We start from the raw sequence: 20,426 nt of genomic DNA, 5'->3' as shown, positions 1-20,426 counted from the left end.
AAGTGAAGGCGCGTCACCTCGGGCAGCACTGCAGGGCAGCCGGAGGCCCTCCCGCCCTCACTGGGGCCCAGGAGGCCCCCGAGCCCAGTGGCTTTCACTTTCACTTTCCAACCATCAGCCGGCAGGTTCCCAGGAAACTGACGGCAGTCAGATGTCAGCGAACTTGGGCCCTGCAGAGCACCAACTCCTGTCAGGGCCCCTGCAGGCAGAGCACAGGGGGCCAAGGAGGAGGCCAGGAGGCCGGGGTGAAGATGGGGGAAGAGATGGGAAGCAGAGCAGCGCCAGGGACAAGGATGGTGCAGGGGCTCAGAGCCTGCACTGTGCCCCTGATGCTCACCCTACCTGTTCATTCATTTAAGGGCCAGTCACTAGGGAAGGCCGAGGTCACATCTGAGCCCAGATCCCAAGCCTCAGCGCCATCACCTCCTAACCGCGTGGTCTTAGGCATCATCTCCAATGTGGAAATGCAAATCTCACTACCTCCCAAGGAACGTGTGAGGGACGTGTGTGAAAAGAAGTCTGCAACTCTGCAATGACCTAAAGCAATTAGCAGTTACCATCACCCTGTAGTATAGCAGCAGAAAAAAGGCCAGCTCGCTGTGACGGGCCCAGGGAAGGAGGGAACATGTTAGAGAGGAGGGGCTTCTGCCCCACACAGAGCCCTCCCTCTGCCAGGCAGGGTTCGTCCTGTTACGATGCTTTAATTTTTGGAGGCCAGAGTGGCTACACAGCCACCCAGAGCTGTACAGCCTTCCCCACTGTTCTGAACAGGGAGCTGCTCTTCCCGAAGCCTGCTTCCGAGTCAGAGCTGCAACGCAAAGAAGAACCCCTCGGACGGCCGCTCGGCCTCATCCCTGCACTGCTGCAGCGCTCCGCCAGCCACGGCCCACCCCGTCAGAACCAGCGGCCCTGCCCTCAGCCCCACAGCCCCACCAGGTCCGATGAGGAGGGCGGACAAAGTCTCCAAGGAGCCCACACGGGCTCAGGGCTCGTGATCCAGCTGTTGAGCCCAATAAGGAAGTTTTGCTTTGTTGTCCAATAAAAAGTGAAACAAGTGCGTTCAAGACCGAGCTCAAAAGACTGTAGGGACCACACACTAGCAACTGTCCAGAGCAGCAAAAAAGATCTCAAAGCAGAAACACCTTTAACACTGGGAAGCAGCAGCCAAGGGCAGTGAGGGCGGCCCAGGAACACCAGGAGCTCCGGCGATTCCGGCAGCGTGGGGCTCTCCTCCCTTCCTCCCCTGCAGATAGCAAGGGTCAGTCCTGGCCTCAGGCAAGCTGCTCCTCATTAAGGTAGTCTCTGGCCTGTACTTTGGCCACGTAACAGAACGGTCTAGCCTGGTCTGAGACAGCAGCCATTTCACACACCCAGTTCCTAAACAACAGAGTAGGATCCTATGGCAAAACAGCCGGGGGGAGGGGAGGGCAGCCCTTTCTAGCAGATTTGGGAACTCCTCTTGCTACAGAAATTAGCTAAGAACCCAAGACTGCCACTGTGCCCTCGACTCATTGGTCTGTAGTACGTCCAAGCCCCGGGGACTGAGGCGAGGCCCCGGTGAGGGTGGACCTGTTGCTGGGGCGGCGGTCGAGTGTGTGTGTCTGGGAGCAGCAAAGAAACGGTCCTTCAAGCCCCAGCTCCTCACTTCTCTGGGCTTATTCTCTCCTCTACAGCCCAGCGGACAAGGCAGTCCCGCAGAGGCAGCTTGGGGAACCGCTCACGTGCTCTCGGGAGGACAGGGCTGAGCCTGGAGCCGAGGGGGAGGAGTAGGGGAGCCAGAAGATAATGAATGGGCAGAGCCACCCTGACCTAGCATTGAGCAAACCTCAGCTGAATTCTTCAGAGGCAGGAAGAGAGATACACTCAAGAGGACAGGGCCGGGGGACAGCGGGGACAAAACAAGAAGGCTGCTCGTTCCCAAGGAGTGCCCCGCGCCCCAGACTCCGCTGAGGTCCTGGCTGGCTCTCTGGCTGGAGGAGGGAGAACGAGTCGGGAGTTGTGGGAGCACACACACTTCTATGCGCGTGGAGTCGCCTCCCCCAGACCACCCTCCCCCAAAGGAAATCGAGACAAGACTTCTCCAGGGCTGGCGGGGGACAACTGCTTCTGTGGGACCGGGGTGGGGGGGACACGGCGACAGACAGCCCTCCCCGCCACCTCTACGGGAGAAGAGGGGCAGGTTCCTGCACACCTGGCAAAGACCGGCCGATTCTGGGAGCAGGGAGAGCGGAACTCAGGGTCCCTCTCCGCCGCGACTGGACTGGACAGGCCAGAGGAGAGCCGCAGGGGTTTCCCCAAGGTTCACAAAGGGCAGGTAAGTCGAGGAAAGAAGGGATCTTCCTGTGGCCTGACGCCTGCGGAGCGCCTTAAGAAGGGGCTACGGGTCGGGGGAGGGGTCAGTATCCCCCTAAGATAGGGCTGGGCAGAAGGAAGGGCTGCCCCGCAAAGGCAACTGGGCTGGAGAGACACTGGATCCCAGGACAGGCACACTCACAGCGGCTCCGGGGACGGCGGCGTTACTTGGGGACGGGGCTCGGACAGGTTTCGCTCCTCTCCCCCCCGGCGGTGTCCCAGGCTCCGGCCTCCACTTCCGCCTTTCAGCCGCTCCGGATCCGGATCTCTACCTCCGCCCCGCCCCTCTTACTCCCAGGTGACTGACAGGGCGGAGAAGCCAATGGGAGGCCCTCCTGGCCGACCCATAGGCGGTGCCGGTGAGGGTCGCGGGAGAGGCGGGAGAGAGCGAGCGAGGGACGGCGGGACTTGTAGTTCGCAGCACTGGGCGGAGCCGTCGCCTGCTTGGGACTTGGCCTTAGGGTGGAGCCGGCTGGGGCGAGGCGGAGCCGGCCTGGGCTGCTAATCGCGTCACTGCGGGTTCCAGGAGCCCCGAGGGAAGGCGAATGGCTGCGGAGCGATGGGAGAGGGCAGACGACTGTGTGTGTAGAACTGGGGAGGGGGCAAACGTGATGTGAATGAGTTCGTACGGGAGGCCGCGTGGGTCTCGTGCACTCGCTAACTGGGAGCAGCCCCTGGCCACGCTTCCTGAAGTTGGGGGCACTGTGTGATGGGGAAGGCGCTCTGGGATGCTAGGTGACATAGAAGGGGGCGCTTTATAAACCCTCCTGCGTTGGGCTGGTCCCTAGACACACAGAACCACCTCTGCCCCTCTACCCCTCCCCACACCCGACTGGAAGCAGATACAGAGCTGGATACCTGCTGCCTCAGCTGGAATCCCCACCCCCACGTAGGTTGAGACATTTCCGACGCCTCTCCCTCAGGTTTAGGGCCACTTCTCCTTATTCTCCCCGCCCCCCCTTCCCCTCCTCAGCCCCTCACCTCCCAACACAAGCCAGTACCTCTCCTATTTCTTCCTCTCACTCCTCAGGGACGCTACCCAAAAGCCCTATGGAATCTGTCTGTGACAGCCGCCATCACCCGTCGTAGCCTAGAGGCTGAGCTGCAGAATCTGGCTGCACATCTGGCTGCAGCTGGTTAGCAGGTGCTTCTTTCTTTAGAACATCCACAGCTCCCCTCCTCCTGGCAGCCACCATCAGAGAAGTGAAAGCTGGGAGGGCTTGGGAGGGCAGGGGGCATGGGGCAGGGTGAGATTCCCACCAGGAGCTTGGCTGGTGCCCAGCTCTTCTCCCAGCGCCTGCTGCACGGAGCCCAGCAACCCCTCCCTGGGTAGGAAGGGTAGGGAGTCCCCTGGGCACTCCTTGCCAAGGCTGGAGGTAGGCCTGAGCCAGGACTCTGTCCCTCCCACATACGTGTATCTGGTGAGGGGGGGAGGAGGGCACATAACAGGCCCGTGGTGACTCATTAAGGTCTCTTCCTCATCCCTGGGGCCCCTGGTGGCGTGAATGTGGTGCCAAGTGGATTGCTTGGCTCCTCTGCCCTTGCTGGAGGTGACAACAGGGCTCTGGGGTATGGTGAGGGAGTGGCTGCCGGGCTGCCTCCTCCATAGCCGTGGCTCTCAGAAGAAGCCGGAGCCAGCAACTCCAAAAATAAAGTTTATTTCCTATCCAAAAGTTAGACCAGGATGTTGGTGCTGAAGGACAGCTGGAGATCAAGGCAGGTTTTTGAGGCGTCCAGGTCCTGGGTGAGAGCGTGTTGGAAGGGAGAGAACAGGCTGAGCTGAGGCTGGCGGCGGAGGGCGGACAGGGGGCGCTGCTGAGCGAGTTCAGAGTGGCTGGCAGCAGAAGGGACCACCTTGAGTGGAGTGACAGCCTGCAGAGAGACAGAAGCAGGGCAGTTGGCAGACCTCGAAGGCGTGGACATCACTGGGCCCCAAACCCTCCTCTGGGCACAGGGACCTGGGGACACTCTCGAAGGCAGGGGCTGCAAGCTCAAGTACCCACAGGAGCCAGGGCTCACATGAGGGAAAACAGCTGGGTGTCGGGGTGCTCAGGAACGGGGTACAGGCTGCAGCTCGCCTCTGAAGACGACAGCGCCCGTCTGTCAACTGAGCCCTGCTCAGCGCTGAAAGGAATGTTGGCCCAGGCTGCGTCGTAAGCATTTCAAAGTTGCAACATCTGGATTTCTGTGTGGCCTGTTTTTAATATGGCAACTAATTCATATTTTGGATAAAACGCTGAAAAAAAAAAAGAGCCCTAGAATACATATTTGGGGCCATCAGTTTGTCTCCTGGGGGGGGGGCCTGCAGGATGCGGTGGACCCCTCCATCCTGCACCGAATGCCAGCCAGGATCTCCCGCCAACCCCTGCGGAGGTGACGCCAACCTCTAAGTCTCCAGCAGAGGGCCTGGCCCAGCTCCTCAGTATCACTGAGCTATTCCTAGCCGGAATCCTGCGGCATATCCCTCTCTATGGAGATGCCAGGATCCTACTGGTGCTGCCTCAGCCTGCGCCTCCCAGGCTGGGTCTGGGGTCCCGACCCCTCCCCTCTGCTCTGGCATCTCTACCTGCCTGCAGGTCCTAGGGTCGAGAGTCGGACATCTCGTCTGCCTGCCCAGCCCAGCGGGCACTGCGGTGCATCTCATGCCGGTTGGATCCCACGGCCTTGGGTGGCCCTGCTCACGGAGGACGAGGATCGGGAAAAGCTCGGTGAAGGGGACAGGGTCAGAGGAAGCCACACCTGGTTACAAAGTCCAGAGAACCCAGAGCCGCCCAGACCAGCTGGTGGCTGCTGACCTCCAGGCAGGGGGCCGAGGGGCCCAGCTCCTCCTTGGATGGCAGGCAGCAATGCCCGCCCCAGACAGGCCTGAGCCCCGGAGCCAGGGTCAGTGGAACGCGTCTGATCTGGACCGGAAGCTGTGCCTTGGGAGGCGTGGGGATGGGGCTGGGCCCTCTGGCACCGGCGAGGGTCCCAGAGGGTCATGTTCTGAGGGGCAGGGGGGCAGCATGGAAGGCCTCAGGTCCAGGGGCGTGGCCGCCACCTCTGCTGCTCCCACACTGGCCGGGCAGTGGACTTCAGCAAGTGTAGTATCTTGGAGGCCAGGTGGTGGTCCCGATCCACATGGAGAGATGCATGGCGGCCTCTGCTGGCGGCAAGGAAACTGTAGGGGCCAAGCCGGGCCTGCTGGGTGGCCTGGAGCCCCCAGCCTGGCCTGCAGCAGGCCTATCATGTGCCGCAGCTCCCGGCTAAGCTGAGACACTTCCTGGTTGAGGCGGCAGATCTGTGGAAAACACAGCAAGTCCCACGACTGGGAACCCCCCTCTACAGTTTACAAAGCCCTTTCTAAGGGGAGAGGCAGGGCAGGAGGTATGTGGGCCTAGGTTGTGAAGACCCCAGGATCTTTCCAGAGAAGATTTGGGGCAGCAGCTATGGCTGACTCTGCCCTCACCACCACCCAAGACATGGAAACGTGCGCTCAAAGAGGCCGTGAGGCGACAGGCGCAGCCTTGCTCTCTCTCGGGGATTCCATGCCACGGGCTCCCGCATCTTCACCAAGCGCCCTCAAACTTCAAGGAGTACACAGTCCACTGAGACACTTGTCAAAATGCAGATTTCTGTCCCCTCCCCAGGCATTCCATATTGGGAAGGGCCAGGAACGTGTGTGTTCGTAAAGAGGTTCTCAGGTGGTTCGGACGCGGACAGTCGGACAGTTGGGCTTGGGAACCACTGGCCTTGCAGGACTGTGGGCGCCCCAGGCACTGAACAGGAGCAGGGCTCATCTCCTCCTCAACCTGCTGAACTTAGCTGGCCCTGCCCCCTGGGATGCCTGCTGTTTATCAGGGAAGGCCACTGACGCCCTGGGGCTGGGCTGGGCTGGGCTGGGCTGAGGTCCCTTGGGGTGGGGGTGGGGGTGGAGGCGGGCAGGATCCGCCTCCTCCAGGCCAGGGTTCCGATGCTAGGCTCTGGGTCCCCTCCTCCCAGCCTCCCTGCCTGCCCTTAGCCCCCAACCACATCTGCTCAGCACTCATCTCCAGGTGGCTGGGCAGCAGGAGAGACCACCACAGGGCTGAAGGGAGCAGGGGCTGCTTTTCAGGCTGGAAACCCCCAGCCAGCTGGGAGGAGGGGAGCCGAGTGTTACTAAGCACCTGGAAGGCGCCAGGGATGGGACTAGGCACAGGCACGCTCTCATTTCTTCTCACAACAGGGAGGACACACGCATCTTGCCCCACTGTAGGTGGAGTTCAGGGACCTGCCCAAGGGCACCCAGCCAGCAGGAATGTCTGCACTGGGGACTGTGGCTCCAGACCCCGACACGTCTCCCGTCCCGGGCTGGTGCTCTAGAGGCTGGCGGCCAGGAGCCAGCGGGCACCCACCTCCTGGTTCAGCCTGCAGACTTTCTCCTTCACTTCTTCAGCCTCAGAGGTGGCCAGCTCCCGGCCGGGCCTGGTCCCTGCAGGCGGAAGGGGAGGAGGTGGGGCAGAATGCAGGGGAGTTAAGGGAGTGCGAATACCTGAGCCTGCAGCTCAAGGGCAGAGCGCAAGGGGAGAGGAAGCTGAGGACGCTGCGGGTCAGGGAGGTGGGAAACTCAGCGCCTTAGGCTGCATCCCTCCTCCAGCTCTTGGCCTGGAGCTTCCTGCAGCTTGAGAGCCCAGCAGCCCTGGGCTTCTCACTCCCTGCTCCACCCTCCAAGATCCCACCTGCCCTTACGAAGAACTTCAGCACCCCATCCTCCAGGAGGCACCGCCAGGGACACCCTGCCCTCCTCCCAGAGTCCTATTGTCGCAGTCATGGCATCTGGCACCCGGTTCTGGAATCATTTACCTGTGTACACAGGTGTCTCTGCTGCCGCCAGACTGGGTGCTCACCAAGAGCGGGAGCCAGGTCTGGTTTATCTGTGTATCCCCGTCCAGTGCCTGCCACATGGTAGGCCCCCACCGTGAGCAGGCAGATGCAGGACTGTGAGCTCAAGACCACTGCTGGCCTTTACCTGTAGGGGGCGCCTGCGAGCGAGGCCTCGAGACCTCAGGCCGCCTGCTGAACCGGAACGTGGGGGCCTCAGCTGTGCTGCCAGCATCCTCGATGCCATCCACTATCCTGGGGACCCGGGCAGTGCTCATCAGCACCATGGGAGGCAAGGGCCGGAGCACAGCAGGCAGAGGTGGGTGGGGGCGGCGGAGCCAGGGAGATGGGGAAATGCAGCGGGCAAAGCGGGCGGAGTGGCAAGGGTGGCTGGAAGCGTGGGGCCGGCAAGTGGGGCAGAGACAGGAAGGAGCGCTGGTTGGAACGCTGGGGATGGAGCCCATAGAAGGTTCTGGAAGCCAGTGGGGGTACAGGGAAGGCAAGGGAGGCTGGCATCTCACCGGGGACTGAGGTCCGGAGGTCCACAGGTTCCCAGTGGGGGGATGAGGAGCTGGGGGGGCTTCCAGGCAGCAGAGCACCTGGGGGGGCCGTGAGGGGAGGGGCTGTGGCCCTGGCCAGCCAGGGCAGGGGACAGGGACGGGGACAGGGAAGGAGAGGAGACAAGGGCTGAGAACGGGGGTAGCTCCTCGCCCAAAAGGCTGACCAGGGAGCCCCGAGGCCGTGCTGGGCTGAGGTTGGGCAGCAGGAGGGGCCGGCGTGGCCGGGGACCACCCCCCGGCTCCACGCCACCCTCGGCCTCCGTGATGGATGGCAGAGTCTTCTCTGAGGAGGAGCCGAGGCTTTCGGAGTGTGGCTGCGGGCAGGGGGGCAGCTGATGTCACCCGACAGCGCCTTCCCCTCACCCCTCTCCCCAGCGCAGGCCGAGCCCCCGGGGCAGGCAGTGGTACCTGGGAGAGGCGAGGGGATCGGGAGAAGCGGCCCAGGCCCTGTGGGGACAGATGGAGGTTCGAGTCAGCTCCCACTGCCCCGCTCCCCTGGGGCAGCCCCTCCTGCTCCCTCCCCCCCACAGTGTCCCGGGCTGAGTCAAACACCGCCCACTGCCAGGGATCCCGAGTGGCAGAGTGGGAATGAAGACATCGCAGCAGATGAAGGCGTTGTGTGTGACGTGTGATGGACAGACCTGGCCCAGAGCCGACAGCAACATGGGCTCAGGTAGCACTGGGGGAAAGGAGAGGAAGCCCCAGGACAAGATGCCGGGTCTGGAAGGGACTTCCGGGAAGAGCCCAGGATGGGGTCTGTTCCCAAAGGGAGGGTCCTTGGAAGGGGTGAGGCTGCAGGGGATGGGTCGGTGGGGCTGTAGGAAGGGTGTGGCCCGCAGGGCTGACAGCTGGTGGGGTGGTGGGTTTGGGAGATGCTAAGCACGGAAGGGGCACCTGGGTGGAGGGATGGTGTTTCCAGGGTGGAAGGAGACGCACAAGGCTCTCCGGGGCCAGGGGAGGGCTGTTTGGAAGGAAGGGACCTTGGAGGGGGTGGATGCCACCCGGGGCCTACATACGCTGGTGTCACAGCCCTGGCGCAGGTTGAAGGTGAGGTCCCGGAGCAAGCCAGCCCGGAAGACAGCTCTGTACTCAGGATAGAGCCGCAGGACCTCAGCCAGCCCCCGGCTGCTCAGCTGCTGCAGGCCACAGTAGGTCAGCGCTTTCACGTCGGCGCTGGTCTTCAGCACGCCACTCGAGCCTGCCCCTGAGCCAGGCTCCTGCCCTGGCTCAGGGATATCTGCTCCAATCAGGTCCCCCTTCCCTGCGGGGCAAGGGGCAGAGACAGTCAGCTGAGGCAGAGGGGTGTCGGCAGGGGGTGGTCAGTGGGTCTGAGGCATGGCCAGTGTGTGTAGAGGCTCAGGTCACTGAAGGCAGCTCCATCGCTGGGGCTGGTGGACGTAATCGATGGAGTTGGAGAACAATCCATGACTGCTAAGGAAGGGAGACTGGGCTTGGCAGTAGGGCAGGAGGAAAGATCGGTGGAATTCGATGCTGGACAAAGAATGATGAGACAGAGGACTCTGTTACAGGGTTCAGGTCGCTGGAAGTTAGGGTAACTGGGAGAGGGCCAATGGAGTTAGGAGATGGAGCAATGGGAAATGCCTGAGCTGGGGGACGGTCATGGGCAGGGTGAGGGATGGCCGAGGAGGCTAGGGGGACAGCTGGGGGAGGATGGGCAAGGGGTAAAGGGACCAAGAGAGTGCTCCTCCACAGGAAGTCCAGGTACCCCCTGGGGTATGCTATTCCTAGACTGCTGGCCTCTGGGGAGGGATCCAGGGTCAGGAGGGTCAGTGGGGGTCCTCACCCAGGATGGCCAGCACCATGTTGTCTCGCAGCACCTCGAGTGAGCCGGAGCAGACGTAGTAGTGCGCCTGCAGAGCGTCCCCACGGCGCAGCAGGTACTCGCCCGGGGCACAGAACGAGGCCTTGATGTGCAGGGACAGGGCCCGCAGGCAGCCCCTGCTTGCTGCTCCAAACAGTGGCAGCTGCAGGATCTCCCGATTCAGGTGCATGGCAATGTCAGCTCTCAGCTCGTCCGGGAAGTCGCGCAGTAACTGCATGGGGCATAGGGCATTCTGGCCATCCCCCTGCATGTACTCCCTGAGTCTACAAGCGTGCTGAATTAATCTCCAAGGAGAGTGCTTCCATGGGCCTTTTGCTTTGAGATCACCCATTCCAGGCCTTCAGGAAGTCTAACCTCAGCTTTGCCTGCTGAGGTGTCAACCTTCCAACCCGATTTCTGGGGCAGGGACCTGGTCTCCTCCCAGCTGTTTACTGCTGAGGGATCTTACCTTCAGAAGTAGCTCATCAATCCACCCTCCCAGACCTGCCACTCCCCAGCCTAAATAGTTTGCCAAGATAAAAATCTAAAACCAAGGCTACCCGGGGGCGGGGCCTGCGGCCTTCCCAGTCTCTTCCCTCACACTCCCTCCCGTCCCCCCCTCCCAGCCCCCAGCTCTGACACACACAAGGCTCACTGAACCACTCCCAGCTTCCTAGATCACACGCCCGTGTTCTCCGTCAACACTTCCGGACCTGTGTCCCTACTAGCAGGCCGATTTCTTTTTGTCTTTTCCACGTCCCCTCCTCTGGGCCCAGACGCAATGAGGTCCACCCACTGTCCCAACATCGCCCTTCACAGTTCCACTGGCTGCTCAGGTCTTCCTCTCCCAGTCCGCCTCGCTCACCACCGTGGGGTCTCCCTGGGAGTTAGGGCTTCGCGCAGTCATCGCTAAGCTCCTTGGCTCCAGCCCCAAGGCTGGCCCACAGCAGGTGTCGCCGGAGATGGCATTGGCAGAGGCCTGGACCCCTTTTCAGCTTTCGCACCCATGTGGGTTTGGGTGGACGCGTCGCACCGCTTATGGACAGCACCTGGCCTCCCTGGGCCCCCTTTGCTTTATTCCCAGCTGAGTGGGCCGCGGCCACACGCACTACCTCGTTGGCATCGATGCCGCTGTTGACGGCCCACGTGGTCTGGAAGTACTCGAGCATGCGCTGTTTGAGCGCCCGCGGCAGGCGGTGCACGCGGATGAAGTCCTTGAGGTCCTTCATGCGGCTGTGGTAGAGCGAGCGGCGCGAGTACATGCGCTGGATGATGGCCGTCACGTTGCCGAACACCAGGGCGTGCATCAGCGCTGCAAGGGAGGCGACCGCAGGGTCAGGGGCCGCTTGCGCCCGCACACCGACGGGCGCCCGGCCGCCCTCTGGGATCGTGGGGAGGCGCCTGCCGTCCCCCCTCCCCCACACCCCAGTGAGATCCTGAACCCGGGTGTCCCAGACCCCTTACTAAAAGGTTGTGCCTGTCTGTGCCCTCCCCGGGGACAGCACCAAGTGGGAGAGCAAGAAAATGAATGGCGCCACTGGACCTGGTGGGCACCGCGCCCTCAGGGCCTCAGTTTCCCCCCGTGCACGCTGGTCCCCGGGTCCCCCGGAGCGGAGCAGGCCTGGCCTCACCGCCAATGAGCATGGTGCAGATGGAGAAGATCTTCTCGGCGTCCGTGTTGGCACACACGTTGCCGAAGCCCACGCTGGTGAGGCTGCTCAGCGTGAAGTAGAGAGCGGCGATGTAGGCGCTGCGCCGGGACGGGCCGCCCGCCGAGCCGTTGACGTAGGGCATCTCCAGTCGCTTGCCCAGCTCGTGCAACCAGCCTGGGAGGCGGAGGGAGGCAGGGAGGGGGCCCGGGCTGCAGAGCGCTCGGAGCCTGCGTCCCCAGAGCTGCCTCAGCTTGACCTAAGCTGCCAGTGTTTACATAGGCGCGGCCGGTGCACGGGCAGGCACCGGTTGTCACAAGAAATGCCAGGAGCCTAGTGCCGGGCCTCCGCGCCACCAGGGACTGGTTACAGTTCAGCCCAAGGCCGCCAACTCCCTTGAACCCTCATGTTTGTGCACGTCCTGCATCCTGGGAGCTGCGACTTGGCCTTGACACTTCCCCTGCCTGGTGGGATTTACAGTCTGGAGGAACTGACCTGAAATAGGCCATCACAGCGGGGAGGCTGGGAGGGATCCTGACAGGCAGGGGGCCTGTGGCCCGGGCAGCTCCCTTAGGACAGGCCCTCTGAGCTGAGATTGCAGGGAGCGGAAAAGTCACCCAGGTGAAGGAAGGGAAGGAGACAAAGGAGGGAGGGGTCCAGGGAGGAAAAGGACAGCTGGAGGCCCCGAGTGGGTGAGCAGTGGGGCCTGGGAGGAGGCAAGGGCAGGTGTGGACTGCGTTTTGGAGTCGCAGAGGGGTGGGCACTGAGACAGTCCAGGCAGGGTGTGGCAGGTCAGCCTGGACGCTTGGAGACCGATTTGGCTGCAGGGAGGAGGTGGTTGGGTGGGGATGAGGGGGGGCGAGGGGGGAACTACTGCGGGAGCCTAGGAAACAGACGGCAGTGGAGGTAGACTGGGAAGGCGGAGCCACCAGAATGGAGGGAGATTGGAGAGGTGGCGTCGATGGGCTGGGCTAGGTGTAGGGCAGAGGAAAGCTCTGGGACAATGCCCACGGAATGTGTTGCCTTCCAGGGCACACTAAAGGCCTGCGGCTGGCTCCTGGCCAGTGGCCATTAAGCTTGGAGGAGGAGGAGGGCTTGACGGGGGCAGGGAGGGGACAGGCGAGGCTCCTGAGCCTTTGCCAGTAGTTTCCCTCTGCCCCAGCACCCCTCCCCCATCAGAGTGCCACCCATGCTGTGCTCCAGGTGCCTGTCACAGGTGTCGCTCTAACAGGCAATGCGATCCCCTCAAAGGCTGCGTGTTGGAAGATCGGAGGAACGGGGCGTGGCGGCAACAGCGGGGGGGGGGGGGGGAGGACGGGTGAAAGCCGGGGTCGGTGGCTCACCAATGTCCCAGAGCAGCGGGTCATTGGCCTCCATCTCCCGGCGCCCGATGACGTACCAGACGCAGGCCATCCAGTGGGCAAGGAGTGCGAAGACGGACATGAGCAGCGTGAGCACCACCGCGCTGCACTGCGAGTAGCGCTCCAGCTTCTGCAGGAGCCGCAGCAGCCGCAGCAGCCGCACGGTCTTCAGCAGGTGCACCAGCGAGGTCTGTGGGAGGGAGGGAGGGAGGGGGGTGCTGGCAGCAGGCACTGCTCCTCAGGGCCCTTCCACCCCCAGGCCCCCTCCAGGGCCTCCCCACCAGACACCCTGGAGCCGAGGGAGGGAGGCTGCAGCAGGAAAGACATCGCTGCTGTCCTGAGAAAATGGCTCAGAAACGCAGAGGAAAAGGATCGCGGTAAAACAGTGGCTGACGTTCAGTGAGTACTTTCTGTGTGGGCCTGGTGCTGTCCTAAGCAATTGTAATTCTCAGCAAAAGAGAACAAAAATATCATCACTCATCCCAATTTGCAGATGAATAAGGTAAGGCTCAAAGAGACTAGTGACATGCTCAAAGTCACAGGCCAAGGAAAGGAGGAGCCAGCGGAGAGGCCTGCAGGTGGGGGGGAGGGGGGACCCTTCCCTTTGTGGGTCAGCTGCAGAGGGAAGGAGAGCAGAGCTCTGGCTGCGCTGGGGACCGATGGAGCCGACGATGCCAGTGATGTCCTGCAAATGTTTGCTTCGTGACCTTGACCACTGGTGTCATTATGGTTGTTCGCCCCTCACTCAGCTCTCCCAGTCTTGGTGATGAGGAGCAGACAGGAGGGCTTATCCTCCAGGGCGGCCCCTGAGGAACTTGGCGAGGAGGTCCCCACTGCCCCTGCAGGGCGTCCAGGGCCATCTCCCACAGCCCAGCCACACTCTCTTTCTGAGCCACCTCCAGCCGTGTGGTCCAGTTTTAGGTGAAGGAGCTGGAAAGCAGGTGCCCTGGCTTCCCGACACAGACCCTCTCCAGGGCTCGCTGCCTACCCAGCCCCGGAGCTCCTGGCTCTAAACTTGAGTCCTTCAGGGCTTCCCCAGCCACCTGACCTGGGCGTCTCTGCCTTAGGGCCCCTCCTCCCTCTCTCTTTTTAAAGATTTATTAATTTGAAAGGCACAATGACAGAGAGGATTCCCTAAGCACTGGTTCACTCCCCAGATGGCTGGGCCAGGCTGAAACCAGGAGCCAGGAACTCCATCCAGGTCTCTCACATGGTGGCAGGGACTTGGGCCATCCTCTGCTGCCTTCCCAGGTGCATTAGCAGGGAGCTGGAGCAGCCAGGACTCAAATCGTAACTCCCAGTTGGGATGCTGGTGTGGCAAGCGGCAGCTAAACCTGCTGCATCACACCGCCAGCCCCGTCTCGTTCTGCTCGAACTGGAAGGTCACAGGCCTGCCCTCAAGTCCACAGCTCTGCCAGCGCCTGCTCACCCTCTGTCTGCTCTGCCTCCCTCCAGCCCCCAGCGCTGCCTCTCATCAGAACCTGAGCCAGGCCATTCCCTCGGTAACGTGCTGACCTGGGAAGCAGGGTGATACGTGGGAAAGAATGGAGCCCGGAGACCTGCCTTTAATCTCCTGCATGCCACTGCTAGCTGTGTGACCTTCAGCAAGTCACCTAACCTCTCTGAGCCTCTGCATCTACCTCGGAAAAAGGATAAGAGAATCCTCCCTGACGCATTACTGTGAGGCGCCCGTGCGATGATGTGTGTGCAAGCACAGTGACCATAAAGTGCTCCCAAAGGTCCCAGGGGAGGGAGAACGGGGCTCTCCGTGGCTCCCCCTCTCCCCTGAGGACAGCCACCTGCCCATCTGTTACTGCCTGTGGGCACAGCGGGGTGGGTGTATTTCTGGGTTAGGCATGGAGAGCTGGGCTCAGCATGGCTGGAGGGCAGACGGACACACGGACACACCTGCACGTGTGGGGGAGTGCGCACACGTGTGCGCAGCCAGGAGAAGAGGCCCGCGGCCCGTCGGCGGCTAGTTAAATCTGGCTGCGTGTAGGTGGTTTCCTGCTATAGCTGGGAGCGGCAAGGAGAGCACACAAGGAAACTGCTCTCCACCTCCCCTCTCAACAGCCAAGGGGGTCTGGGGACACAGGGTAGGACTGCCTCGCCTTGAACTCAAACTCCGCCGGTTGGGTCCACAGCAGACCACTCAGGGCACCTCCAGGGAACTGCAAGGACACAGGTCCTGACCTTGTCTGCCTCCGAATCCTGCCCCGCCCTGCCCGCTACATACACACAACGCACACACACAGTCTTTCCCCCTCTTCTTGACTTAACTGTGCTCCAGTAATGTTCCGCCTCCCTCCTCAGCTCCACCCCATTCAAGGTCAGGCTCTGCTCCCCCCTCCCTCAGGAACCCTTCCTTCCCAGACTGCCCCAACCTCTGCCCGACTCGGCTGCCATGGCCTCACAGGTGCTGGCTGGGTTTCAGGTCGTTTCCACACGTGCTCGTGCTCCAAGGCCAGTGCAGCCCTCAGCTAGCACCGTCTGGGCCCCATCCTCCGCTCCTGTTCACTTGTTCTTTCCCCATGCTCGCCACCACCACCCCCCCCACCCCCCACCCCCCCCGCCGCCCGGCCACACCCCCTTCCCAGCCAAGCTGCCGGCAAGCCGAATCCTTGTGCAATGCTCCGCAGTGACCATGCCCCACATAGTGCTTTGCAGACAGCTAAATGCTCATCGGTTGTTTGTTAAATAAAAAATGTGAAAAGCACCACTCACTTGGCGTTGGCCCAACACCGCCTTGGTAGCCATAGTTAGTTTTGCATTTGTCTAGGCTTCCCTCACTGATTATGCACCAAGCTCCCCAGAGTGCAGACCCTCTCTGGTCCTCCCCAGAGCCTAACCCAGCGTCATGGCCACAGCAGGTGCCTGATGGATACTTGCAGTTGGGTTGGCGGCAAGGGTTGTGTCTGAGTGGTCAGTCCCCTGATGGGAGGGGCTGTGTTGATGTTGGGAGGCGCGGCTGCGTGGGGAGACAGGGGTCACTCACCACGGTGATGTTGAAGACGTAAAGCAGGTCAAAGGGCAGAGCAGCAATAAGGTCAACGAAGAACCAGGTGGCCAGGTAGTGGAGGCCAATGGAGCGAGGGGCGGAGATCACCTGGCCAGACTGGGACACGTAGGTGGTGCGGAAGTTCAGGATGATATCTGGGGGTGCAAGAGGTGGTTGCTAGGGAGGTTATCCTGACATGCTAGGGAGGTTAGCCTGACATGCTAGGGAGGTTAGCCTGGCATGCTAGGCAGGTTAGCCTGAAAACTCAGGCCAAAGGGCCCTGGGACTGGACGAGCTGGGGACAGACCTTGGAGACCCCGAATGGAGCAGGAGGCAGGAATGGGAGGGAGAGGTTGGGCGTGCAGCTGGACCTCGGGGAGAAAGGCCACAAGGTTGAAGGATGCAGGGGGCAGGGGGCTGGGCACGTGGACCATGGGACTTAAAACCCCAGAAAGGGATGGGCTTGGAAAGGCCGGGTCCGGCAGGCCCGAGGTGCAGTGGGGCTCGGCTGAGGGCATCGCCCCAGGCCACCCAGCAGGGGATGCGGGCGGAGAGTCTGACCCAGGATGAAGAGCATCTCCACGGCGATGTCGCTGGCGAGGGTGTGTCGGGAAGTGACGGGGGTGTCGTCATCCCCCGCGAAGCACACGTTGTAGGGCACAGTGACCGCGACGTAGAAGGTGGCGAGGAGGATGAGGCCGTCCCAGATGGCCTTGGGGACGCTGTAGTGGAGGAGGAGGCAGCGGGACCCCCCCACGGAGGCCACTTTGTACTCGGGCACTGATGGCTTTGGCTCAAACACGTTCTAAAGGGAGAGGGGTGGCAGTTGGGGACACTCGGGGGACAGAGGAGCCACAGCTGGGGGCAGGGAGAAGCAGGGGATGGGGGAGGTGGGGAGCGGGCACTGCGAAGGTGGCTGCGAGCGGAGGTGGAGGGGAGGGGCGGGGCGCAGAGGCTGGTGTCTGGCATTGCCCCCTCCTGCCAGGCTACTGCCCAGGCACCCTGTGCACCCGTAATGTGGTTGAGAGAGGGAGTTTCTAAGGTTTGACCCTCACCTCCTTGAGAATTATAACATATCAGTTGCATGCCCTAGCTTGAGGAGTCGCTAACTTCTCCATTAAGTCTTTCCTTGGTCCTGGGGGGCTTTTAGGGGGCTCATATGTCCCAGGGGAAGAGGAGGCTGGCACAACCCTCCCCATTCCTTGCAGCCTGACAGACTACACAGAGGGTAGGAGATTCCCTCTGGCTGTGGCAGAGTCTTAGGAGGGGTGCACGGGGTTAGAGGCCAGGCCCTCCACGGGGGCTGTCTCCCTAGGCCCATAGCAGCTGTGGCTTCACCCTATCACCTTGGCGTGGGTGCTGTGAGTGCTGCCAGAGCCCCGCCCTCGTGATAGCATCAGAGCGGAGCAATGTCAATCATCTAGGGTAGCAAGGGAAGTAGGGATGGAAGGAGCTGTGGGGGACACGGGTTGGAGCCAGGCAGTGCACAGGCCCTGGAGGGAGGCCGGGGGGAGGGAAGGGGGGGGCAGCGGCAGCAGAGGGGTCTCAGAGTTGAGGCGGGGGGACCTGGGAGCGGCTGGGATGGGAATGGGACTCACATTATTGGCCTTCATGCCTGGCTGGGCCCGGCGGCCGAAGTGGCCGGTCAGTCGGTGCAGGACGGTGCGGCTCTGCCGCCTGGCGGACCGCAGTTTCAAGCCGGCTCCCCTCCTGCCAAGGGAGCTTTCTGTGGGGAAGAAGGACGTGGAGGTGAGTCGGGCCCGTGCTGAAAGGTTGTGTCCTTGGGCAAGGACTTCTGACTCTTCTTGCCTCCGCCCAGCCTTGCAGTTACCATGATTGCTGTCCCCGTGGCCTCCCGGGGGGCCAAGTCCTGGGCCTCCACGGGGCGTGATGTCCTTGAAGGAAAAGAGGAATAGCACGACCTCCCCCATCTCGTTCTTGATGGGCATCATGTCCAGGAGGCACCAAAAGGCCGAGCCTGCGGACGTGGAGAGAGGCAGGAGGCAGTGAGCATGCGGCTCTCTCTGATGCCCCCGGGGCGCCGGACACCGGCAGAGGGCTTGGCCGCAGTTTGGAACCCCAGAGTCTGTCGGCTGACTCCCTCATTGTCCAGAAGAGGGAGCCGAGGCCCAGAGAGGGTCGGGGATGACCTCAGTCCCACGGTCAGCCTGTGGCAGCGTGGGCACCAGCACCCAGGCTGCTGCTGTGCCCAGTGCACTCTGGGCAAGGACTGGTGTCTGGGCAGGGCTGCAGGGCCCCTCACCATCCTTGCGATAGAAGCAGATTTCAGCCCGGTGTTCCTGGTGGCCCTCCAGGGCCTTGTGCAGCCGCTGCAGGGCTGGCTCACTGGTCTCTGGGCCGTAGAGGAAGCGGCAGCTGCAGGTCTTCTGCATGACCTCGGTGCGGCCGTAGCCAGTGAGCTCACAGAAGCCGTCAGAGCAGTAGACGATGGGAAAGCCCCGGGGGCCCTGTGCGTTGGCCAGCAGGAAGTTGCTGTCTGTGGGAGGAAGTGGTCAAGATCAGGACGAGGCCAGGAGGGGAGCGAGCTTCCAGGTGGGCAGTGCCTCCCCCAGGTGGTGGCCAGAGGTCGGAGCCAGAAGCGCCCCAGGCTCTGCTGTGGCTCCTGACCCTCTTTGGGATATTCTGAAAGGAGAATCAGAGGAGATGACAAAGAGAAAGGACTCAGAGGTGGCCTAGAACCGAGGCAAGGACCACCACGGGGAATTGGAGGAGAAAACCAAACCCCGAGAGATCCTGAGGTCCATCTCCCGCCTTCCGGCCGGTGAGACCTAATTGTAGGAATCAGCATAGCATGGCAAGCAATGGGCTTGGGGCCAGCGTCGTGGCACAGTGGGCTAAGCCACTGCCTGCAACGCCAGCATCCCTTATGAGTACCGGTTCTAGTCCCGGCTGCTCCACTTCAGATGCTGCTCCACTTGGAAAGCAGCAGAGGATGGCTCAAGTGCTGCCACCCACATGGGAGACCCAGATGGAATTCCAGGCTCTGGACAGGCCTGGCCATCGTGGCCATTTGGGGAATGAACCAGTGGATGGAAGATCTCTCTTTCTCTCCCTCTCTCTTGTAAAATTGTCTTTCAAATAAATAACTTTTTTTTTCTTTTAAAAACAGGCTCCAAAACCCCTCTCCTGTGTGACCTTGGGCAAGTTAATTAGCCCTCTGGCCCTTCTCTGCCAAGTGCGTCATAAGACACCTTCCTGACACGGTTGTGGCAGGAGTGACATCAGCTAACTTGGGGACCACAAATCCTGGTGCCTAGGGAGTAGGACTCTGAGAAGGTGAGATGACTCCCTGACGTTTGCCCCATCACCCTCTTGTCTTACGGCAGAGTGAGCAGGGCAAAGATTCTGGCGATCTCACCTATTGTACTGATAGGAAACCACAAGACAAGAGAGTAGCCAAACTCACAAGTCTTCTTATTGCGGGGACGACACAGAGATGAGCAGTCCTCATCCTCTGCCTCCCAGGGAAGGCCCGCTTGTTCCCATTCCTTTAGCCATTTTCAGGGGATCTGTCCCCCAGGGCTCAGAGTTCAACAGGAGAAGGCACGGAGGGTGCAGCTCCAGCAACCCCCCAGCAGCAACAGAACCTGAGCTGGCTCCCTCCGGCTCCAGTGAGTGGGAGGCTGTGGGCCGCCCAGGGACAGTTGCAGCTGACTATGGGGGCCTCAGACACAACCAGTTCTGGGGCACTAGGAAGGATGACTGTCCGGGGGTGGGGCGGCTGATAGGGACAGACACTGAGGGTGCCTGGGAGGCTCTGAGCCCTGGGCACAGCCTCCTTCTCCCATCCCAGGGCCCGTCTCCCTGGTGATGGGTGCTATGGAAACGGGGGAGGTGTGTGTGGAGGGAGGGTGGAGAGGCGGGTAGAGCCAGGTTGGCTCGGTTTCCGCCCTCGGGTACCGCTCCTCCACCCTCCAGCTCCCGGCCAGGGCTCCCGAGGGGTCTGGGAGGGGATCTCTGCTCCAGAGTAGGACGAGGGAATGGCGGGAGAAGAGGCGGGGAAGGAGCGGTGCGGCTGTCCGAGGTGCTGAACCTGGGACCCAGCCCTGGTGGGATGGGGCGAGCGACCTTAATCCACACTAGGTCCTGCCGAAGCCTGGTCTTTGCTCCTTTTTGTTTGTTTGTTTGTTTGTTTTGTTTGCTTGAGGGACGTGCAGCTGGAGTCGTCTGGGAGCAGCTCCTAGAACGCCCAGCCTCTTCGTCCCACCCGTGCCTCGGCTACCCGCCCCCCCCCACGCCCCCGGCAAAGCTCGGCCCGGGAGTGGGTGGCTCCCGAGGCCCCTCCTCCGTCGCCGCACAAAGAGCGTCTTCTGCCTCGAGTCACACCCCCTCCCCGTGCCCCCACTCCGCGCTCTGGGCCCCCTCCTTCCCCCTCGCAGAGCGCTCTCGCCCTGTGCCTTAGCCACGGCTCCGGGCGGTCCTAGACCCTCAACTCCGTTCTCTCCGCTCGGCTCGCATCTCACCACATCCAGGGGACCCGGGCCAGCCCCGTGGAGACTTGGCCCCTCCAAGTCGAACCTCCAGCCCCGACCCGGTCCGCCCCACTCACGCGTGCCGTCAAAGCGGGTGGCGATGGTGTCCAGGAAGGTGTTTTGCGGGGCCAGCAACCCCTTCATGACCGGCATGGCCCCGGGTCGCGGGTCCTAGGCGCGGAGCCAGCGAGCCTTCAGCGCGGCCGGGCCGGAGGGGGCACGCTGCCGGCGGGGCCGCGGCGCCCCATGCGCCCGCCTGCCTGCTCCCCTCCCTCTCGCCGCCGCCGCCGCCTCTCTGCTCTGAACCCCGTGCTCTCGGCTCCGCTCCGCGTCGCCGCTGTTCCCCCCCCCT

At 62.2% G+C, this 20,426-nt stretch overlaps 2 protein-coding genes and 1 long non-coding RNA gene across 4 annotated transcripts in view; 1 reads left to right on the top strand and 2 right to left on the bottom strand.

Annotated features, from left to right (window-relative positions):
* The window catches only part of RAB5C (RAB5C, member RAS oncogene family), a 25,852-nt gene extending 23,199 nt beyond the window's left edge, over positions 1 to 2,653 (bottom strand). Inside the window, exon 1 of the mRNA XM_002719392.5 lies at positions 2,495 to 2,653. The gene's annotated coding sequence lies outside the window, so the exon portion shown is untranslated. The remainder of the gene's footprint in view (positions 1 to 2,494) is intronic.
* LOC138846076 (uncharacterized) lies at positions 1,579 to 15,299 on the top strand. Of its 2 annotated transcripts, XR_011383471.1 has the most exons (4): positions 1,582 to 2,314; positions 4,929 to 7,510; positions 8,282 to 8,424; positions 12,625 to 15,299. It is a non-coding gene; the product is annotated as an uncharacterized lncRNA (long non-coding RNA). The 2 variants fall into 2 exon arrangements; XR_011383470.1 differs by having other exon boundaries at positions 1,579 to 2,314; positions 4,929 to 8,424.
* KCNH4 (potassium voltage-gated channel subfamily H member 4) lies at positions 5,237 to 20,426 on the bottom strand. Its single transcript, XM_051824972.2, has 16 exons — positions 20,152 to 20,426; positions 17,845 to 18,078; positions 17,413 to 17,559; positions 17,180 to 17,307; positions 16,143 to 16,386; positions 15,579 to 15,736; positions 12,566 to 12,773; positions 11,205 to 11,399; positions 10,686 to 10,885; positions 9,556 to 9,805; positions 8,768 to 9,012; positions 8,160 to 8,198; positions 7,713 to 8,065; positions 7,340 to 7,446; positions 6,726 to 6,802; positions 5,237 to 5,632 (listed from the first exon to the last, which is right to left on the bottom strand). Exons 1-16 carry the CDS (start codon positions 20,225 to 20,227, stop codon positions 5,237 to 5,239), a joined length of 3,057 nt encoding a protein of 1,018 aa, XP_051680932.2. The 5' UTR covers positions 20,228 to 20,426.

Source organism: Oryctolagus cuniculus, chromosome 17 (genome assembly GCF_964237555.1).
Source record: "Oryctolagus cuniculus chromosome 17, mOryCun1.1, whole genome shotgun sequence".
Classification (NCBI taxonomy): Eukaryota; Metazoa; Chordata; class Mammalia; order Lagomorpha; family Leporidae; genus Oryctolagus; species Oryctolagus cuniculus.
The sequence above is the reverse complement of the archived record's forward strand: the minus strand, read 5'-3'. Positions and strand labels throughout refer to the sequence as shown.